Raw genomic sequence first — 12,997 nt, forward strand, 5'->3', positions numbered from 1 at the left:
CAACGTTGATCCTTCAAATGTTGGAGGGAGGGAATTAGAATTGTCCTGAAGCCCAGAAACCATGAATTAAGAAGAAGGACCCTTCCATCTGTGTAATTCTAAGGCATTTGTGTGTGCTCCGTAGTGCACAGCACTGAATATATGCTTGGAAAAGGACTGAATGAATAATTAGCCAACACACCTCCACTACCAGTTTCCTTACATAGCTGTGGTCCCGCTTCTTTGGACATAAGTAGTCGTGAAATGTGAAGAAAGAGTTTCTATTTTCATGAAATATTTTATGCTTTTCTTTCCCCCCTTCCCATTCCTTCCTCCCACCCTTGCTGACTGACCCATAGACTCCCAGGGCTGCTAGCATACTGAAGTTATTATTACTATTATTTGCTCTTGGAGTGCCAACTTGGCAGGCTTAGGGCAGAGAGGAAGGTACACCATGCCCAGCATCTCATCATGGAGAATAAAGTGGTAGAGGTGGGAAGAAAGGTGACTCTACAACTGTATGCTTTTTCTTGGAAGAAGCTGACGCCAACATGTCCTCATGGAATTAGCAGGAAATTTCCATTGCAGAGTCTTTGTCTTCTCTAAGGGGAAAAGCCTGCTGAACCTTGATTTTTTTTTTTTTTCCAAACAGGAAACTAGATTTCAAAAAGACACAGCCTTGTTCTCCTCAGGTAACACAGTCTTATTTCTTGATGAGAATTGGCTACATGAACCAGATAGGAAGTCTGAAACCACAGCCAGGTTTGTGTAAGCAAATCCAATAGGAGTTCTGAGCCACTCATTATATCCTAAACTATTGAGCCAGTTGTGCTTTAACTTTCCAATCAAATCAAGGCAGAGGTTTTTTATTTTTTATTTTTCATATGGGCTGTTTTTTTTTCCTTCCCTGATGAACACCTTTCAAAGCAATATGGTAAAAAAAAAAAAAAAAAAGAATAACTAAGAGAGTGTTAATAAGGGAAGGCCTTTTCAGCCTTGGTATTGTAAAATCATACTCAGGATATTGAAGTTTCATTTTTTTTGTAGGTTGTGCGATTTATATCTGCGCTGTGCACTGTGAGGTGTACCTCATTTATTAACTGCCTGGACGTTTCTAGGCAAAAAGTCAGTGAAAATGATTAAAACCAAAGGTGGCAAGCCAGCAACCACCTCTTTGTGTTCTATGGTCTTCGATGACTCAGACTGTACAAATCAGGATAATGGAAATCAAATCAGGGAAGAAAAATGCTTCCCCAACCTCTGAGCTTTCTCCTCATCATTGGAGCAGGTTTGAACATGACTGCTATAGAATAGTTTTAGGTCCACGGACAGTTACTAATAGACCTTGTTCTGGCCAGGGGGACATTTGAGACTTCTGTCTGTGGTGCTGCAGTGTAAACAGATAGGATCGAGGGAGTTGTCTGGTCTGTATTCTCTAAGGCTTGTTGTGGCTTTGGGGCTGCTAATCCCTGTTTCCCACATTATTCATTCATGCACTCGCTTACTCACTCTTTCACTTGCTGAACAAATATTCATTGAGCCCAAAGAGCATATCATGTTAGGTTCTTAATAAGATGGTGTAGAAAATAGGCATGGTTCTTATCTGAAAGCATCTGATTTTGGAGGGATGATCAAGGAAGATCTCTCGCAGGAGGTTACGTTTAGATTGAGACTTAGGACGAGGCATCAGCTGTGTGAAGGGCACAGAAAAGAACATTCTGTTTTTGACTGGTGGTGGAGTGAGTGTGAGGGGCTTGAGCAGGGAAAGAACTTGATACACTCCAGCACTGAGAGCAGCTGAATTTGGCGGGGCCTGTGGCCCAGGTGTAGAAGAGTGTGGGTGGGGGTGGATAGCCAGGCAGGGATCCTGCAAGGCCAGCCAAGGAGTTTGGGTTGAGTTTTGAGTAGAGTGGTAGCCACTGCTGAGAACGACACGGTCCACGTACGTGTTAACCAAGATCACTTTGGTTGCTGTGTATACCAGACAGGGATAAGGGTGGAAAAAGAGAGATTTGTCCCAAGGTTATGTAGAGTAGTTTAGTGAAAAGATGACTGTGTTCTGGTCGAAGGTGGAGAGGTGGAGACTGACAGCCATATTTGTGTCTAATTGATAAACTTAACTGTGGAGTAGTGTTGAAAATTAACTATTCAAATGAGCCTCCCGCACTACTCCAGATGGCCTCTAGATGTGTGGTGTGTGCGCGGGGCAGAGGCACTGGGGCTTATGAGTCCTCATGTCGTTGCTTGTAGGTCCCTTGCTGTGGGCCTTGCTGGCCTCTGCTGGTGACTGTCATGTCTGGTCTGGGCCTTGGGTCCCTTGTGTAGACAGGCTCTACTGATAGAAGACTGCTGAGCTTGTGCTGTCATGTTTTTGCCTCAGTTGGATCTCCTGGGCCTTCCTGGCTGGTTCAGCCTCACCTCAGGGCTCATCTAGGTCCTCTGTTGGGCTCCTGCCTAAGCTGTAGTGCCTCTGTGTTAGGGTCACCCTGCCTTCCCTGTCATGGCATGTGAGGACCTCTAAGTCCCTGGCCCACCACAGAAGGATGACAGGAGGCATGGAGATGCTAACTTGTCCTCTTCCTGATTCCTCAGGCCAGGCGGCATTTTTACTTTGATGCAGCCGGCCCTGAGTATGTGTGGAGCTTGCCCTGCCAGTTTGCCTCTGAAGCTCCCTACCCGCACCCCTGGATTTTGGTTTGAGTAGGGAGCTAAGGCACATGTAAGTCGACCTGCTTGCTTCTCTTTCATCTGTTTCCTCTTTTTTCATACTCCACTGAGGGGGAAGGGGAAGATCTTTTACTTCTTTTCCCACTTGATAAGAATTCACCTTAAGGGGCGCCTGGGTGGCTTAGTAGTTAAGTGTCTGCCTTCGGTTCAGGTCATGATCCCAGGGTCCCGGGATCAAGTCCAGCATCAAGCCCAGTATTGGGCTCCCTGCTCAGTGGGGAGTCTGCGTCTCCCTCTCCCACTCCTGCTGCTTGTATTCCCTCTCTCGCTGTCTCTGCCCATCAAATAAATAAATAAAATCTTAAAAAAAACCCGAAGAATTCACCTTATGTCACATCCTTGTCTTCCACAAGACAGCAGGTTTTGTGCCCCTGCTGTCATTTGCATCCCCTTTCTATGTTATGCAAGATACTAGTAGGAGCTGATGCTACCCGACTGGCTCTTCATATGGGAATCACAGAACTATGGATTATTGAGGTTGAGAATGCTTTGGTTTATTCCTCCAAATTATTGTCCTTGTCACCCTGGGGATTCGTAGGCGTCGCCCAAGTTGTCAGCACGAGCATCAGCTGGGATCATTGCTAAAATCGCTTTCTGCCTATAGGGTATGTAAATGCCAAGGCAGGACAATAAAGGCTTTCTGTGATATGTCTCAGGGCAGCCTGTCCTGCCTCTGGCTGCCTCTCTTCCCATATTCTGTGCTCTGGCCTAATTGGACTTTTCGGTGCTTCTCGTGTACACTTTATTCCGTCATGCTTCTCTACGTCCACGCTCTGGCTTCTGTAGGCCATGTCTTATGAAATGCTTCCCTTGTTCCTTTCTCCCCTTTTTGCACTTTTCACTAAAGTCCTACACATCCTTTGAGGCCTGGCTCATGTGGTGTCTCTGAGGTGAAACCTCAGAGCCCTTCAACTTGGAACTCATCGCTGCTCCCTCTGAAGCTCTCATTTGCCTTTATTGCAAACCTTACCAATTCCCGTTTCGTGTTAGTGTATATGTATTAGTGTATTTGTCTGCTTTTTTCTTCTAGATTGTAAGCTTCTGGGGCGGGGGGAACCAGGCAATACAAGCCCTGTATGGACTATATATCACCATCACCTGTGCCTCCTGTCACCTTGCTTTGCACACAAATGTACTTGATAAATAAATAATGAGTACACAACCACACTACATAAAGCTCTCTAAATCTCACATTAAAAGCTTTCAAACAAGTACCGGGGTGCTGTTTTTCCTAACATTTGGTGGCACTTTTCTATTAAATCTCCACGCAGACCTCTTGGCCTGAGATAGAATGAGCTGTGGGAAGCAGGTTTTCAACCTTTTCTCCCAGGCCCATGAAATAGAATGTCATTTTATTTACAGGGGTCTGTGGAGGCCCCCAAAACATGGCTGCACAATCATATATCAGAAACCCCTATCATAAATGAGCCGGACAGGATAAGCCAACTTGAAAGAGAAAATAAAATATTATAACCCCAACTTGAAAAGAAAATATGGTGTGTGGTTTATTGCTGTGGATTATGGAGGAAGAAAGAACGGATTTTAAGTCAAAAACAGAAAAGCAGTGACAGTCTTTAAACTCAATACAATATCCACAGGGCAGACACTCGACTTTAGAGAGCCGAAGCTTCAGGCTCCTGCTCTGGGCTATAAAATAGATGTAAAATTGCTTTTGCGGCATTATTAGTGCTACATTATTAGTGTGCCATTCTAGAGGCAAGGAATGTTTTAGGGGAAAAAAAATTAACTTTGGTACTTTCAAGTCAGAGTCTGTTGGTCAGAATCTCACATTGCATTTTAAAGACCTTTAAAGATTGCGGCACTGGGAAATTCCACTCTGACTAAGTGAGATGGAAGAGGGACTTGGAAAAGATTCACAACATAAGAAATAACGTTAGCCACCCTGGTGATAAGTTCTGCAATGATCAGAAATGGGAAGGTGGTCTTCAATAATGAGATTCCCTTCTTTCTACAATCACCTTCCCTTGAAAGTGCCTTGCCTCCTTTCCTGAGCTCCCTTGCCCCCACCCCGAAGTCTCTGTTGCTTGAAGACAGTGAGTCATTAACATCTGGTTTAGACACAAAAATATCAAAAATGCCTCCCATGACCAAGGCTGAAAATGGAAACGTAAGAACACATGTGGAACTTGTTGGTCAGGCTTGGTCTAGTCTGGGGGCACGGCGTGGTGTGTACAATCCTTGCTGAGTGCGAGGGGGCTAAGAAAAGATGTGATAGAGGGGCTTATGCTCTAAGTGGAGGTTGAGCCAGGTGGCTCCTGGGGACCCATCCAGCTTGGGTCACACAGTCGTTCGTGTCTTCTGATTTGCTGGTGAGCCTTGGAGACGGGGTGTAGCCGGCCCCACCGAGTCCCTCGTTTATAGATTTTCCTTTGGGTACAAACTTGATAAAAGTGTAGCTACTTTTAGTGTCTTTTACAAGACAATTTTAGGTCATTAAATGAACACTCTCGAGGGGCAGGGAAGGGACAACTAAAGTGAAATGTAAGTTTAGTTAATTACATGGTTCTCTCGGGCTGAGGCAGGTTGGGGGTCCAATTCCACTGGATTGGATTGACTGAATCCATTTGTTCACTATTCACTCAGTTGCTCACTTACTCATTCACTCAGCAAATGCTTTTCAAGTGCTTCCTGTGTGTCATGTCCCACGGACTTGACCATTGCCCAATTTTCTATTTCCGTGCCTTTGTATGTCTAGGCATGTGATTTATCACCTTTTTTTGGGGCCAGAAAGGTGAGCAGAAGAGAGTTTACAGTCACATACTGGGAAAACCTCAGGTTTTAGGGAGAAGTGGGTCAGGTGGGTCAGACATCTGGGTGCCAGGCCCAAGTCCTATATCAACTTCCATTTAAATCTCAGACTTCAAGGAAACTAAATAAAAACAACAGCTGTTACGAACAGAGTGATTTTTGTTAATTTTCCAGGAGCAACCAAAAAATAAATCAGTTAATATAAATACAATTTATGTTCTTTGTTTCCAGATCACCAGATTAAAAATTGATCGGAACCCTTTTGCTAAAGGATTCAGAGATTCTGGAAGAAACAGGTAAGAATAATTGGGAAAGAGACTCTCTGACATTTCTTTTCTTCGCGACGTTATCCCCTCCCCCCAAGCACCTTTGGTGGCTTTTGGCTCCTGCTTTTTGGGGAACACTTGCACGCTATGCCTCTGTGCTGACTCAAGCAAAGAGAGATGGATAGGTGACCCGAGAATCAAGAAGCTGTTCCCAAAAGGTTGAGTTTTCCAATATTTGCTATCACCAGATCAGATCCCTCATGGTGTTTTTCTCCCTACGTCATGCTTGGTAATCCAGTCACTTAAACCAGATTTTATGATGATTTATTATCATCAAAAATGGCTCCTTTTTCTGCTAAGTACTCTAGGTGGCCACAGCACCTACAGTGACACCTCATTTACTCTGTATTATCAAACGAGGAACTGTGGACAAATAAAAATGATCAGAAAATTAGCACCTTAAAGATTAGCTAAAAACTTTGTTAAAAATTTAGCCATTTTTCTCCTAAGAAATATTCCCCAAATATATGAGATGGTGCCTGCCTTATAAAGACAGTTTCTAGAACACGACCTTTGTTGATGCTGCAGCATCATCATTAGGTTGTCATGTAGGGAAACTCTTAGGAACCCCTGACGTTTGCAGGACTATTTGTCCTTGTTCTAAGAGGGCTTAGCAGCTGTGGCACTTTTCTGGTTAATTCTGCTTCTTTCTAAATCCTTTCTTTCCAGCCCTTCCTACATAAAATTAAAATCTGTTATCCAGAGAGCTGGGGGAGAACTGAAGTTGCTAGGGAACACAGATCTATCTAAGGTTATTCGGTCAGAAAAGCTCACTTTATATAAACCGTACTGAAACCACAAATGTGACACGTGTGTCTTGTAAAGTGTGTAGGCTTTGCAATAACTATTTACGTTAGCGTTCAGACATTTTCCTCATTTGGGGGCACTTCTTTACATCTGAATGACACAGACTGTCAGGAGTTACCTTTGCTATTTTCTCTGCAAGAGTTTTCAGATAAACTCTCTAGTATTATATTTAGAATCACTTCATAAACTACATAAGAGCACATTCTATTATAACTCAGATTTATTTAATTTTTAAAAAAGATTTTATTTATTTATTTATTTTATTTTTTAATAATATTTTTTATTATATTATGTTAGTCACCATACAGTACATCCCTAGTTTTTGATGTAAAGTTCCATGATTCATTACTTGCGTATAACACCCAGTGCACCATGCAATACGTGCCCTCCTTACTACCCATCACCAGCCTATCCCATTCCCCACCTCCCTCCCCTCTGAAGCCCTCAGTCTGTTTTCCAGAGCCCATAGTCTCTCATGTAGAACCCAGATTTATGCTAAAAATCATCTGTAGTGATCATTTCCTTTACAAAATTATTTATGGCAACACTTCTCTCTCTCTCTCTTTTTTTTTTTTAAGATTTATTTATTTACTTGAGAGAGAGAGAGTGAGGGCAGGGAAGGGCAGAAGAAGAGGGAGAGAAAAACTTTAGCAGACTCCTCACTGAGCTCAGAGCCCAATGTGGGGTGCAGTCTCATTACCCTGAGATCGTGACCTGAGCTGAAATCAAGGGTCAGGTGCTTAACTGACTGCACCACCCAGAACCCCCTGAAGCACTTCTTTTTTTTTTTTTTAATATTTGTTTGTTTTTTTAAAAATAATTTTTATTTTGTTATATTTATTTGTGTTTTAAATTCCACTATAATTAACATACTGTGTTATATTAGTTTCAGGTGTTCAATATAGCAATTCAACAATTCTGTATATTACTCAGTGCTCATCATAAGTGTGTCTTTAATCCCCTACGGAAGCAGTTCACTATGAAACTCTTATTGTATATTTAAAATACATCGGAAACCGGGGATGTACTGTATGGTGACTAACATAATATAATAAAAAATCATTTAAAAAAAAAATACTTAAGTAGGCTCCATGTTGGGGCTTGAACACATGATCCTGAGGTCAAGACCTGAGCTGAGAGCAAGAGTCAGAACCCTAACTGACTGAGCCACCAGGTGCCCCATAAAAAAAAAAAAAATCAAGAAATTTTGTTTTTTTTTTTTTTTTTTTTTTTTTTTTTTTTTTTTTTTTTTTTCCAGTTTTATTTTTTTATTTTTTTTTATTTTTTTTTTTTTTTCATTTTTTTTTTTTTTAATGATTTTTTATTATATTATGTTAGTCACCATACAGTACATCCCCGGTTTCCGATGTAAGGCTCGATGATTCATTAGTTGTGTATAACACCCAGTGCACCATGCAATACGTGCCCTCCTTACTACCCATCACCGGTCTATCCCATTCCCCCACCCCCCTCCCCTCTGAAGTCCTCAGTTTGTTTCTCATAGTCCATAGTCTCTCATGTTTCATCCCCCCTTCTGATTACCCCCCCTTTCTTTATCCCTTTCTTCCCCTACTGATCATCCTAGTTCTTATGTTCCATAGATGAGAGAAATCATATGATAGTTGTCTTTCTCTGCTTGACTTATTTCACTTAGCATTATCTCCTCCAGTGCCGTCCATGTTGTAGCAAATGTTGAGAACTCGTTCTTTCTGATAGCTGAGTAATATTCCATTGTATATATGGACCACAACTTCTTAATCCAGTCATCTGTTGAAGGGCATCTCGGCTCCTTCCACGATTTAGCTATTGTGGACATTGCTGCTATGAACATTGGGGTGCATATGGCCCTTCTCTTCACTACGTCTGTATCTTTGGGGTAAATACCCAGTAGTGCAATGGCTGGATCATAGGGTAGCTCAATTTTTAACTTTTTAAGGGACCTCCACACTGTTTTCCAGAGTGGCTGTACCAACTTGCATTCCCACCAACAATGTAGGAGGGATCCCCTTTCTCCACATCCTCTCCAACAATTGTTGTTTCTTGCCTTGTCTATTTTTGCCATTCTAACTGGCGTAAGGTGGTATCTCAGTGTGGTTTTGATTTGAATTTCCTTGATGGCTAATGATTTTGAACATTTTTTCATGTGTCTGTTAGCCATTTGTATGTCTTCATTGGAAAAGTGTCTGTTCATATCTTCTGCCCATTTTTTGATTTGTTTATTTGTTTCTCGTGTATTGAGTTTGAGAAGTTCTTTGTAGATCTTGGATACCAGTCCTTTATCTGTAGTGTCATTTGCAAATATATTCTCCCATTCCGTGGGCTGCCTCTTAGTTTTTCTGACTGTTTCCTTGGATGTGCAGAAACTTTTAATCTTGATGAAGTCCCATAAATTCATTTTATCTTTTGTTTCTCTTGCCTTTGGGGATGTGTCATGAAAAAGGTTGCTTTGGCCGATGTCGTAGAGATTGTTGCCTATGTTCTCCTCTAGAATTTTGATAGATTCCTGTCTCACATTGAGGTCTTTCATCCATTTGGAGTTTATTTTTGTGTATGGTGTGAGATAGTGGTCAAGTTTCATTCTTTTGCATGTAGCTGTCCAATTTTCCCAGCACCATTTATTGAAGAGACTGTCTTTTTCCCACCGGATGTTTTTTCCTGCTTTATCAAATATTAGTTGCCCAAAGAGCCGAGGGTCCATTTCTGGGCTCTCTATTCTGTTCCATTGGTCTATGTGTCTGTTTTTGTGCCAGTACCATGCTGTCTTTGTGATCACAGCTTTATAGTACAGCTCGAAATCCGGCATTGTGATGCCCCCAGCTTTGTTTTTCCTTTTCAACAGTTCCTTGGAGATTCGGGGCCTTTTCTGTTTCCATACAAATTTAAGGACTGTTTGTTCCAGTTCTTTGAAAAATGTCCTTGGTATTTTGATCGGGATAGCATTGAAAGTGTAGATTGCTCTGGGTAGCATGGACATTTTAACTATGTTAATTCTTCCGATCCATGAGCATGGAATATCTTTCCATCTTTTTATGTCTTCCTCAATGTCTTTCAAGAGTGATTTATAGTTTCTAGAATATAGGTCCTTTACGTCTCTGGTTAAGTTAATTCCAAGGTAACGTATGGTTTTTGGTGCTATTGTAAATGGGATGGATTCCCTAATTTCTCTTTCTTCGGTCTCGTTATTCGTGTATAGAAATGCAACTGATTTCTGAGCATTTATTTTGTATCCTGCCACGTTACTGAATTGCTCTATAACTTCTAATAATTTGGGAGTGGCTTCTTTTGGGTTTTCCATATAGAGTATCATGTCATCTGCAAAGAGAGACATTTTGACTTCTTCTTTGCCAATTTGAATACCTTTGATCCCTTTTTGTCGTCTGATTGCTGTTGCAAGGACTTCTAGTACTATGTTGAATAATAGTGGCGAGAGTGGGCATCCTTGTCGAGTTCCTGATCTTAAGGGAAAGGCTTCCAGCTTTTCTCCATTGAGAATAATATTTGCAGTAGGCTTTTCATAGATGGCTTTTATGAGATTGAGAAATGTACCTTCTATTCCTACACTCTGAAGCGTTTTAATCAGGAAAGGATGCTGTATTTTGTCAAATGCTTTTTCGGCATCGATTGAGAGGATCATATGGTTCCTGAGTCCTTTCTTGTTGATATGATGTATCACGCTGATTGATTTGCGAATATTGAACCACGCTTGCATCCCAGGGATGAATCCCACTTGATCGTGATGGATAATCCTTTTAATGTACTGTTGGATTCTATTAGCAAGTATCTTGTTGAGGATTTTGGCGTCCATATTCATTAGGGAAATCGGTCTGTAATTCTCCTTTTTGAGGGGGTCTTTGCCTGGTTTGGGGATCAAGGTAATATTGGCCTCATAGAATGAGTTTGGTAGCTTTCCTTCTGTTTCTATTTTTTGAAATAGCTTTAGGAGAATAGGTATTATTTCTTCTTTGAATGTTTGGTAGAATTCCCCAGGAAAACCGTCCGGGCCTGGAGTTTTGTTATTTGGAAGGTTGTTTATCACTGACTCAATTTCTTCATAATTAATTGGCCTGTTTAAGGAATCAATTTCTTCCGGTTTCAATCTTGGTAGTTTATAGGTTTCCAGGAAGGATTCCATCTCTTCCAGATTGCTTAGTTTATTGGCATATAGCTGTTGATAAAAATTTCTAATAATCCTTCCAATTTCAATGGTGCTCGTCGTGACCTCTCCTTTTTCATTCATAATTTTAATAATCTGGGTCCTTTCTCTTTTCTTTTGGATAAGTCTTGCCAGTGGTCTGTCAATTTTATTGATTCTCTCCAAGAACCAGCTTCTAGTCCTGTTGATCTGCTCTACTGTACTTCTGGTTTCTGCTTGATTGATTTCAGCTCTAATTTTGGTCAACTGCTTCCTCGTGCGTGGATTAGGCCTGTCCCTCTGTTGCTGTTCCAGCTTCTTGAGGTGAGAATATAAAAACTGCATTTTAGATTTTTCTATTCTTTTGAGTGAGGCTTGGATGGCTATGTATTTCCCCCTTAGGACTGCCTTTGCAGTATCCCATAGGTTTTGGACTGTTGTATTTTCATTCTCATTGGTCTCCATAAATTGTTTAATTTGATTTTTGATTTCCTGGTTTATCGAGTCATTCCTGAGCAGGATGGTTCTTAGTCTCCAAGTGTTTGAGTTTCTTCCAAATTTTTCCTTGTGGTTGAGTTCCAATTTCAGAGCGTTGTGGTCTGAGAATATGCAGGGGATAATTTCAATCTTTTGGTATCGGTTGAGACCTGTTTTGTGTCCCAGAACATGGTCTATTCTTGAGAATGTTCCATGGGCATTAGAATAGAATGAGTATTCTTTGGTTCTGGGGTGTAGTGTTCTATATATATCTATGAGGTCCAACTCGTCGAGTATGGCATTCAAAGCCTTTGATTCTTTGCTTAGTTTTTGCCAGGGTGTTCTGTCTATTTCTGATAGTGGAGTGTTGAGGTCCCCTACTATTAATGTATTTTCATTTATATGTCTCTTTATTCTGGATAAGAGTTGGCTTGTGTATCTTGCTGCTCCCCTGTTGGGGGCATATATATTTATAATTGTCATATCCACTTGTTGAATACTTCCCTTAAGAATAATATAGTGCCCTTCTGCGTCTCTAACTATAGTCTGTAGTTTAAAATCCAATTTATCTGATATGAGAATTGCTACCCCAGCTTTCTTTTGAGGACCATTTGCATGAAAGATGGTACTCCATCCCCTTACTCTCAGTCTGAATGCATCTTTGGGTTTGAAATGAGTCTCTTGTAGACAGCAAATGGATGGGTCATTTCTTTTTATCCAATCTGCAACCCTGTGGCGCTTTATGGGATGGTTCAAACCATTTACATTAAGACTGATTACTGAGAGATATGATTTTAATGTTGCCATGTTGCCAGTAAAGTCTTTTTTTGTATTGGCTGTGACTTTCTGTTCTGTATCACTCTTGGGGCCTTTTTACTTTTATAGAACCCCCCGTAATATCTCCTGTAGGGCTGGTTTCGTAGTTACAAAATTGGTTAGTGACTGGCGATTCTGAAATGTCTTTATTTCTCCATCAATTCTGAATGACAGTCTTGCTGGATAAAGGATCCTTGGCTGCATGTTTTTCTCTGAAAGAGCTTTAAATATGCTCCCCCAACCCTTTCTCTCATTCCAGGTCTGTGTAGACAGGTCTGACGTAATTCTGATGCTTTTGCCTTGGTACGTGAGAAATTTCTTTGCCCTGGCCGCTTTCAATACTGTATCCTTGCATCTAATATTTGCAAAATGCACTATGATGTGACGTGGCGTAGGTTTGTCGTGGTTGAGCTTGGGAGGGGTCCTCTCTGCCTCTTGGACACGAATGTTTGTTTCCCTTGCTAGATTAGGGAAGTTTTCAGCTACAATTTGTTCAAATATCTCTTCTAGACCTCTGTTTTTCTCCACCCCCTCGGGGATGCCGATGATTCTAACATTGGATCGTTTCATTGAGTCAGTAATCTCCCGTAACCTACATTCGTGGGCGTGGATTTTTTTAAGACCATCTTCTATTTTCATTTTTTCCTCTATTAACCCATCCTCCAATTCACTAACCCGTTCCTCTGCTTCTGTGACCCTGGCTGTCAGAGCCTCTAGTTTTGCCTGCATTTGGCTCATAGAATTTTTAATTTCTGTCAGATTCGCTCTCATTTCTGTCCTTAGGGATTCTATATTCTCAGTAACCTTTTCGTTTATACTTTTTTCAATTCTACTCATCATTTTGACCATCGTTACTCTGAATTCCATTTCTGATAATTTGGTTACATCCATATCCATTATTTCTGTGGCAGAGGCCACAGTCTCACTGTCTTTTCTTTGCTGGGGGGGGCTTCTCCTTCTTGTC

General features: G+C 41.2%; 1 protein-coding gene across 5 annotated transcripts in view; it reads left to right on the forward strand.

Annotated features, from left to right (window-relative positions):
* Positions 1–12,997, forward strand: part of TBX15 (T-box transcription factor 15) — a 119,655-nt gene that overhangs the window by 68,049 nt on the left and 38,609 nt on the right. For all 5 annotated transcript variants that reach the window (XM_026483640.4, XM_048220286.2, XM_048220285.2 and 2 more), the window contains exon 6: positions 5,707–5,771. In XM_026483640.4, the coding sequence (XP_026339425.1) occupies positions 5,707–5,771 (65 nt within the window). The remainder of the gene's footprint in view (positions 1–5,706; positions 5,772–12,997) is intronic.

The sequence above is a fragment of the Ursus arctos genome, unplaced genomic scaffold (assembly GCF_023065955.2).
Source record: "Ursus arctos isolate Adak ecotype North America unplaced genomic scaffold, UrsArc2.0 scaffold_12, whole genome shotgun sequence".
Classification (NCBI taxonomy): domain Eukaryota; kingdom Metazoa; phylum Chordata; class Mammalia; order Carnivora; family Ursidae; genus Ursus; species Ursus arctos.